Source organism: Dendrobates tinctorius, unplaced genomic scaffold (assembly GCF_039654945.1).
Source record: "Dendrobates tinctorius isolate UK_male_01 unplaced genomic scaffold, ASM3965494v1 ptg000151l, whole genome shotgun sequence".
Taxonomy (NCBI): domain Eukaryota; kingdom Metazoa; phylum Chordata; class Amphibia; order Anura; family Dendrobatidae; genus Dendrobates; species Dendrobates tinctorius.
This window is the reverse complement of record NW_027361818.1, coordinates 23,776,983-23,787,723: the sequence shown is the minus strand read 5'-3', so window position 1 is coordinate 23,787,723 and position 10,741 is coordinate 23,776,983. Positions and strand designations below refer to the sequence as shown.

The 10,741-nt window shown below is 42.8% G+C and overlaps 1 protein-coding gene across 1 annotated transcript; it reads right to left on the bottom strand.

Moving 5' to 3' along the window:
* Positions 1-2,490: 2,490 nt before the first annotated feature.
* LOC141050076 (olfactory receptor 11L1-like) lies at positions 2,491-3,423 on the bottom strand. The gene has a single exon (XM_073546905.1). The coding sequence runs from the start codon at positions 3,421-3,423 to the stop codon at positions 2,491-2,493; it is 933 nt and encodes a 310-aa protein (XP_073403006.1).
* Between the last annotated feature and the right edge of the window lie 7,318 nt (positions 3,424-10,741).

The following is a 10,741-nucleotide window of genomic DNA, read 5'->3' as shown; positions in this document are numbered from 1 at the left end:
CCAAGGCCAGGTATCCATCCACAGACAGCTGTTTCGGGGTGTTGCCCCTCATCAGATTTCGAACAGATTTTATGACTATCATGAAATAAAATATGTCATAAAAAAAGCATTCTCAGAATCACTGGGATCCATTGAAGTAAGTGTTCCAGAATTATTACCACAAAAAAAATTACACTTATCAGAATTGTATAATTTGGCCTAATCATGAAGGTGAAAAAGGCTTGTTGCTTGCAGGGGTTAAATAACTTAAAAAAAGACAAATTCAATAGTTTCTAGATGCCCCTTTGAAAAAGTGCCATACTTGTTGTTCAGGGAGACAGCAGAAAACTAAATCTCCGAGCACGTCCAAATACTCGGAGATCACCCGAGCATGCTTGGGAAAACCCGAGCAATGAGCCTACTCGCTCATCACTAATGATGACATTATATGTTTCCCTGCATTCCCATAGTACCTAAACATATACGAGCACTGCTTTTGCTACTAATTAGCTGCTAGCATAGTCTGCAGATAGTCACAATTAGTTATCTGGCAAAGATAATTATCTTCTTTTTAGTTATTTCCCAGAATATACCATTAAAAAATAGAAAACCCGTAGTCTAATATGTGCTTGGACTTCCAACATTTTGCAGAGAATAGGAAAAGGTGTAAAACTTCATTGTAGTTAGTATGCACCTACATTAATTTTGTATGTAATATGTAATAATAAGTATTAGTATTTTATTCTATTTATTACAATATAAATTAGTTATGTGTAACATCCCTGCCGGCATCACTTCATGAGTTCCCATCTCCCATCAGGCTGATACACCATTTTACTCACCACTCAGGGCCATGCTGTGAGTTCTGCCCTCTGTCTGCTCCATGCTGTGAACCTCATGTCCTCTGCTTGCTTTGTGCATACTTCCTGGCTGTATGCTTACGATGGTGGTGCCTGCACTTACTGAGTCTTAGAGAGACAGTGTGCACACTCCTAATGTGTTCCCAGCCTATTGCCAAGAGGTAACGATTACTTAAGGCATCTCCACCAATAGGAAAATGCCAGAGCAACATTCTCTCTCAGTCTGTGTTCTGCTACTGAGTTACCAGGTCCTGTCCTGTTACTGCTTTTGCTTCTGTCTCTCTGGGGGCTGTATACCCAGGCCTGTTCCTGTTTCCTGTGTTTCTTGTTTCTTTCACCCTGGGGCAGTACACCCAGGCTTGAATTCTTCATCCTGAACTTTTTCCCTTGTCTGACCTTCTTTGAACCAAGTCTTTACCTGTTAGTAGCCTTGCCTGTAGCCCTCCCTACCCAGCTGTGTGTATCCTCGTGTTTACTCCTTTTGCTCTGCTCCCATTCTGCACCCTGTGGCTCTGCTCTGCTTCCATTCTGCATCCTGTGACTGTGTTCTGCTTCAGTTCTGCATCCTGCACCTCTGCTCTTCTCCCATTCTGCACCTTATGGTTCTGCTCTCCTCCCGTTCCACACCCTGCAGCTGTGCTCTGCTCCCTTTCCGCACCCTATGGCTTCACTCTGCTCCCATTCCACACCCTGCGGCTCTGCTCTGCTCACAATCTACCCCTTGCAGTTCTGCTCTGCTTCCGTTCTGCATCCTGAGGCTCTGTTCTGCTCCTGTTTCACACCCTGCAGCTCTGGTCCCATTCTGCATCTTGTGATTCTGCTTTACTCCCGTTCGGCACCCTGCAGCTGTTTTCCGCTCCCAATGCACCCCTTGCGGTTCTGCTCTGCTCTAGTTCCACACCCTGCAGGTCTTTGTCCCTCTAGTCTGAAATGGTTCCTAATAGTTCCTGTCCCTCCAGTCTGAACTGGTTCCTATCTGTTCTCATATCCTACTTATACCTGCCTGTGTTCCTGCCCTACCTGAATTGGTTTTGGTTCCTCCAGTCTGATCCGTGCCTGCCTGCCAGAGTGCCAGCCGTGCTCACCTGCCTGCCAGAGTGCCAGCCGTGCCCGACTGCCTGCCAGAGTGCCAGTTGTTCCCGCCTGCCTGGCAGAGTGCCAGCCATGCTCACCTGCCAGAGTGCCAGCCTTGCCTGCTTGGCTGCCAGAGTGCCAGCTGTGCATGCCTGTATATCCTCCGTGACCACCAATTCTTGTCAGTCTGAATTCAGCTAACCACAGTCCTCGTCTGCACCTGTTCTTAGTGTCCTGTTCTCCTGTGTGATCAGCTGCTATTGACAGACGCTGCCCTGGAGTGGTACCTGGCAGCTACCTGTTGCAAGAGTCTGACCTCACCACTAGAGGCTCCAGTGAACACCAAAGTTAGCTGCATACTCATGGCCCTCGAGGGTTAGTCTGGTTTGTGGAAAAGTGGGTCCTCAATCCTCGCTCGCGCCATCCAGTCTGGGCACGAGCGTTACATTATGTAATACTCCTAATTTAACCTTTACAATTTCAATCGTAAGCCTACAAGATAATGCAAAGAGCAGCAATCAGTCTAAGTATCTTCAGGTCTAACTTCAGGGATATCTACAATGTTGTTGATGAGTTTCTAGACTGCGCTTTTATGAATTTTATCTTGCACAGCTTTTATAATATCTTTATTTCTCAGACTGTATATAATAGGATTAATTAATGGTGTAAGAACAGTATATAGTAAGGTTAGGATTTTACTAACGCTCATCGTTGAGCCTTTTGTTGGGACAACATAAACACTGAATATTGTCCAGTAGAATATGGAGACCACAGTGAGGTGGGAGCTACAGGTGGAGAAGGTTTTCTGTCTACCAGTACTGGATGGGATCCTTAAGATTGTGAAAACTATGTTGGTATAAGAAGCTACAATAATTGAACTAGGAATGATTACCACTGGAATACTAAGAATATAAATCTCCAAGTGAACATTGAAAGTGTCAGAACAGGAAAGTTCTAGTAAGGGGACAATGTCACAGAACACATGGTCAATAACATTCGGGCCACAAAAGTTTAGATTTGCTGTTGTAACAATGTAAAATAGGACGATAGAAAATCCAAAAACCCAAGAGATGATGGTTAATATCACACAGTATGCACTGGTCATAATAGCTGTATAACGGAGAGGATTACAGATGGCCACATATCTGTCATAGGACATCACAGCGAGGAGAAGACATTCAAAGGTTTCCAAGCCAGATAAAAAATAAAACTGAGTAATGCAATTAATAAAAGTAATGCTCCCTCCATTATTCAGAAGAAAAGGCAGCATCTTAGGGACAATATCTGTGATAACTAAGATGTCACTGACGGACAGTTGTGAGATGAAGAAGTACATTGGAGTGTGGAGGTTCTGGCTGGTGGACACCAGGGTGATGATCAGGAGATTTCCAAATATTGTACCACAGTAAATCATAAGGAAAAAACAAAACAGTGAAATTCTTAAACTTTTACTGACTTGAAATCCTAAAAGGAAAAACTCTGTGACTGTAGTCAGATTGTTCTCCAACATGAAGAACAAATAGTGACTATGCTAGAGGAATGAATAGAAACAATAGAATTACCATACATTCACATGATATTCCTAAGTTCTGAAACAATATACATTTTTGATTGTTGGTCCTGGCCTTAAATCCAAGGCAGCATACTTTTGAGTGTAGATTGAAGCACGTTGATTGATGTCAGTAGCAGGAGGGAATCGGCAAATCTCACAATGGTGACAATTGTCACTTTCAAGTGACTGCACAGTTCCAGCTGGATGGGGAAATTAGAAATAGAAAAGCATTTGTCACCTTGTAAAGCAAATGATAAAAAAATATAAGTAAAAATAAATAGTTGACAAAACGCACAGAAAATAAACAGTCAAAACTCACTAAATAAATTCACCAGATCATTAGACTAGACCTAAATAATCTTAAATTGGACATGTAATATATAACGTAAAATAGAACTTCCCATTATTCCTTGAATAATAATAATAATAATGATAATAATCTTTATTTTTAATGAATAATGAGCCAGACATCTAAAATACCTTGTTTTTTTAAACTATTTTATAGGAATAGTTTTTAAGAATAATAAATCGATAAATAACCAAGCATTTCTTAAAAATAATAATAATAATAATAATAATAAAAATAAAAACTAATAAAATAAACATACTAAATAGGTATAATTACAATTAAAATAGAAGATGAAGAATTAAACTACATCTGGATATGAAGTTCCAAATTCTCCAGTTCTGATTTGAAAAAGTTTTATATTATAAATAATTATAAAATTGAAAGCACTCGTCAATCTGCAGGAGATCAAATCTAAAGGAATATAAAACCTTTACAGACACCTTTAGGTGAAATATAACCAGACTATCATTTATTGATTCCCAAAGGTTTTCTTAGGACACTCACATCACATATTTTTCTACTTCTATTTCTTTCCTTAATCTCAATTCTTTAGTGAAGAATCGTGTCAGATGAAAATGGCTGAATTGTTGGTGGACAGCATCGTCGTTGTGTTCTGCAGCCGTCAGAAATGATCACAACAGTTATTTATATACTAAATATTACTCAAGGTGCCAGGGACACCGGATCTTTAGTCTTCAGAGATTTACTTTTCCCTTTGTCTCTTGTCTCTTTTGTATTAATAAACAGAATAAAAGATGTTAACTTTTCAGAAATGGGAAAATATTAATTGGTTTATAAAGTTTTATATGAACAATAACAAGAAAAATGTGCGGAGAAAATTAGCAAAGCAAAGTAAAAATGGAGAGTTGATGGGAAGATGGAGATAGACACAGGGCAGGCTGCAAAAGTCTTGAGACTGGGGTGTAGGTTCACCTTACAGCACGACAATGACCCTAATCATACTGCAGGAGCCACAATGGAGGGTTTAGATCAGAGCATATCCATGAGTGTGAATGGCCCAGTCACAGTCCATCATGCCTTGAGATGTATTCTTACTCATGAACGTTTCCAAATTCTTTCACGCTACACCCACAAGTTTATATAAACTGATCATGATCATTGCGTGTACGCATCGTGACATGACTAGATATTTGCAAATAGAAATTGATCCCCCCAAAAAATATGTAAAGACTATAGTTAATAGTATGAAATAGATAAACATGAAGTCATGTTACAACCATGCACATGGGATCATGAGATGAGAAAGGCAAGAATTCTCAAGTAAGAAAAGTGAGTGGCTAAACATAGATATTTTATCAACTTTAGTTGACCTGTAAAGTTCTGTCCAAGTACAGATTTGTAGTATATAAAAGAAAAACGGTGGGCACCACACTAGATATGCCCAATTGTAGTGGCCGGGTGCTACTATGCGCCTAAGAACTAGAGTATATAAGAAAGAGAAAACAGAAGCGGAGAAAACCAGTGCGCGCTCAGCCCGGAGGCAAATACAAAAAGGCTTTATTTAACACTTATGCCCGACAGACAGAAAATACACAAGTTAAAAAACACAATTAAAATCACAACATGCAAAGACGAGTCAGACCTGACATAGTGGGTAGATAATGAAAATATCATTGGTGGGCACAAAATACAATTGATGAATTACCACACCATAAATAGTAGTGTTGGCTATGATAAAAAAGATTTTGTCAAAAATTTATAATTCTATGTTATTAATAATAATGATAAAGGTAATCGAAATAATGGATAAGGCTAACATTATCTAGATCTCCAAACCAATGTCCAGTGTAATCATAATATAGATTAGCCTGGCTATATATGGATTAGCCGCTCTATGAGATGCATTAATGAAGCACGTTATACCCATATAACATACCAACTAATTATAAACAGGTATCTAGTCTGTAGTAAACCATGTATAAAACATGTGAGGCCGACCACAAAAACCCATCTAATCAATAATGCATGAGGTACATGAAAAATATGCACACTTCAATCTATCATGATCGCCCACTTTATGTCATACCATCAGGTCCGTCCGGTCCAACGCGTGTCGCTGTCCCTCATGGGTGTATGGGCACAGGACTGTGGGATGGAGGATATGTATGATGGGTATATGGGCACAGGACTATGGGATGGTGGATATGTATGATGGGTATATGAGCACTGGACTATGGGATGGAGGATATGTATGATGGGTATATGGGCACAGGACTATGGGATGGCGGATATGTATGATGGGTATATGGGCACGGGACTATGGGATGGAGGATATGTATGATGGGTATATGGGCACAGGACTATGGGATGGAGGATATGTATGATGAGTATATGGGCACGGGACTATGGGATGGCGGATATGTATGATGGGTATATAGGCACTGGACAATGGGATGGAGGATATGTATGATGGGTATATGGGCACAGGACTATGGGATGGCGGATATGTATGATGGGTATATGGGCACGGGACTATGGGATGGAGGATATGTATGATGGGTATATGGGCACAGGACTATGGGATGGCGGATATGTGTGATGGGTATATGGGCATGGGACAATGGGATGGAGGATATGTATGATGGGTATATGGGCACAGGACTATGGGATGGCGGATATGTATGATGGGTATATGGGCACGGGACTATGGGATGGAGGATATGTATGATGGGTATATGAGCACGGGACTATGGGATGGAGGATATGTATGATGGGTATATGAGCACGGGACTATGGGATGGAGGATATGTATGATGGGTATATGGGCACAGGACTATGGGATGGAGGATATGTATGATGGGTATATGGGCACAGGACTATGGGATGGCGGATATGTATGATGGGTATATGGGCACGGGACTATGGGATGGAGGATATGTATGATGGGTATATGGGCACGGGACTATGGGATGGAGGATATGTATGATGGGTATATGGGCACAGGACTATGGGATGGAGGATATGTATGATGGGTATATGGGCACGGGACTATGGGATGGCGGATATGTATGATGGGTATATAGGCACTGGACAATGGGATGGAGGATATGTATGATGGGTATATGGGCACGGGACTATGGGATGGAGAATATGTACGATGGGTATATGGGCACTGGACTATGGGATGGAGGATATGTATGATGGGTATATGGGCACAGGACTATGGGATGGAGGATATGTATGATGGGTATATGGGCACGGGACTATGGGATGGCGGATATGTATGATGGGTATATAGGCACTGGACAATGGGATGGAGGATATGTATGATGGGTATATGGGCACGGGACTATGGGATGGAGGATATGTATGATGGGTATATGGGCACGGGACTATGGGATGGAGGATATGTATGATGGGTATATGGGCAAAGGACTATGGGATGGAGGATATGTATGATGGGTATATGGGCACGGGACTATGGGATGGCGGATATGTATGATGGGTATATAGGCACTGGACAATGGGATGGAGGATATGTATGATGGGTATATGGGCACGGGACTATGGGATGGAGGATATGTATGATGGGTATATGGGCACTGGACTATGGGATGGAGGATATGTATGATTGGTATATGGGCACAGGACTATGGGATGGCGGATATGTATGATGGCTATATAGGCACTGGACTATGGGATGGAGGATATGTATGATGGGTATATGGTCACGGGACTATGGGATGGAGGATATGTATGATGGGTATATGGGCACTGGACTATGGGATGGAGGATATGTATGATGGGTATATGAGCACTGGACTATGGGATGGAGGATATGTATGATGGGTATATGGGCAGGGACTATGGGATGGAGGATGTGTATGATGGATATATAGGCACTGGACTATGGGATGGAGGATATGTATGATGGGTATATGGGCACTGGACTATGGGATGGAGGATATGTATGATTGGTATATGGGCACAGGACTATGGGATGGCGGATATGTATGATGGCTATATAGGCACTGGACTATGGGATGGAGGATATGTATGATGGGTATATGGTCACGGGACTATGGGATGGAGGATATGTATGATGGGTATATGAGCACTGGACTATGGGATGGCAGATATGTATGATGGGTATATGAGCACTGGACTATGGGATGGAGGATATGTATGATGGGTATATGGGCAGGGACTATGGGATGGAGGATGTGTATGATGGATATATAGGCACTGGACTATGGGATGGAGGATATGTATGATGGGTATATGAGCACTGGACTATGGGATGGAGGATATGTATGATGGGTATATGGGCACCGGACTATGGGATGGAGGATATGTATGATGGGTATATGAGCACTGGACTATGGGATGGCAGATATGTATGATGGGTATATGAGCACTGGACTATGGGATGGAGGATATGTATGATGGGTATATGGGCAGGGACTATGGGATGGAGGATGTGTATGATGGATATATAGGCACTGGACTATGGGATGGAGGATATGTATGATGGGTATATGAGCACTGGACTATGGGATGGAGGATATGTATAATGGGTATATGAGCACTGGACTATGGGATGGAGGATATGTATGATGGGTATATGGGCACAGGACTATGGGATGGAGGATATGTATGATGGGTATATGGGCACGGGACTATGGGATGGCGGATATGTATGATGGCTATATAGGCACTGGACTATGGGATGGAGGATATGTATGATGGGTATATGGGCACGGGACTATGGGATGGAGGATATGTATGATGGGTATATGAGCACTGGACTATGGGATGGCAGATATGTATGATGGGTATATGAGCACTGGACTATGGGATGGAGGGTGTGTGATGGGTATATGAGCACTGGACTATGGGATGGAGGATATGCATGATGGGTATATGAGCACTGGACTATGGGATGGAGGATATGTATGATGGGTATATGGGCACGGGACTATGGGATGGTGGATATGTATGATGGGTATATGAGCACCGGACTATGGGATGGAGGATATGTATGATGGGTATATGAGCACTGGACTATGGGATGGAGGATATGTATGATGGGTATATGAGCACTGGACTATGGGATGGAGGATATGTATGATGGGTATATGGGCACAGGACTATGGGATGGAGGATATGTATGATGCGTATATGGGCACGGGACTATGGGATGGTGGATATGTATGATGGGTATATGAGCACCGGACTATGGGATGGAGGATATGTATGATGGGTATATGAGCACTGGACTATGGGATGGAGGATATGTATGATGGGTATATGAGCACTGGACTATGGGATGGAGGATATGTATGATGGGTATATGGGCACAGGACTATGGGATGGAGGATATGTATGATGGGTATATGGGCAGGGGACTATGGGATGGCGGATATGTATGATGGCTATATAGGCACTGGACTATGGGATGGAGGATATGTATGATGGGTATATGGGCACGGGACTATGGGATGGAGGATATGTATGATGGGTATATGAGTACTGGACTATGGGATGGCAGATATGTATGAAGGGTATATGAGCACTGGACTATGGGATGGAGGATATGTATAATGGGTATATGAGCACTGGGCTATGGGATGGAGGATATGTATGATGGGTATATGGGCACAGGACTATGGGATGGAGGATATGTATGATGGGTATATGGGCACGGGACTATGGGATGGCGGATATGTATGATGGCTATATAGGCACTGGACTATGGGATGGAGGATATGTATGATGGGTATATGGGCACGGGACTATGGGATGGAGGATATGTATGATGGGTATATGAGCACTGGACTATGGGATGGCAGATATGTATGATGGGTATATGAGCACTGGACTATGGGATGGAGGGTGTGTGATTGGTATATGAGCACTGGACTATGGGATGGAGGATATGCATGATGGGTATATGAGCACTGGACTATGGGATGGAGGATATGTATGATGGGTATATGAGCACTGGACTATGGGATGGAGGATATGTATGATGGGTATATGGGCACGGGACTATGGGATGGTGGATATGTATGATGGGTATATGAGCACCGGACTATGGGATGGAGGATATGTATGATGGGTATATGAGCACTGGACTATGGGATGGAGGATATGTATGATGGGTATATGAGCACTGGACTATGGGATGGAGGATATGTATGATGGGTATATGGGCACAGGACTATGGGATGGAGGATATGTATGATGCGTATATGGGCACGGGACTATGGGATGGTGGATATGTATGATGGGTATATGAGCATCGGACTATGGGATGGAGGATATGTATGATGGGTATATGAGCACTGGACTATGGGATGGAGGATATGTATGATGGGTATATGAGCACTGGACTATGGGATGGAGGATATGTATGATGGGTATATGGGCACGGGACTATGGGATGGAGGATATGTATGATGGGTATATGGGCACAGGACTATGGGATGGAGGATATGTATGATGGGTATATGGGCACGGGACTATGGGATGGCGGATATGTATGATGGCTATATAGGCACTGGACTATGGGATGGAGGATATGTATGATGGGTATATGGGCACGGGACTATGGGATGGAGGATATGTATGATGGGTATATGAGCACTGGACTATGGGATGGCAGATATGTATGAAGGGTATATGAGCACTGGACTATGGGATGGAGGGTGTGTGATGGGTATATGAGCACTGGACTATGGGATGGCAGATATGTATGATGGGTATATGAGCACTGGACTATGGGATGGAGGATATGTATGATGGGTATATGGGCAGGGACTATGGGATGGAGGATGTGTATGATGGATATATAGGCACTGGACTATGGGATGGAGGATATGTATGATGGGTATATGAGCACTGGACTATGGGATGGAGGATATGTATGATGGGTATATGGGCACAGGACTATGGGATGGTGGA

What these genes read in the sequence shown, in the direction of transcription:
- LOC141050076 (XM_073546905.1), bottom strand. Translation starts at nt 3,423, where the DNA reads ATGTTGGAGAACAATCTGACTACAGTCACAGAGTTTTTCCTTTTAGGA.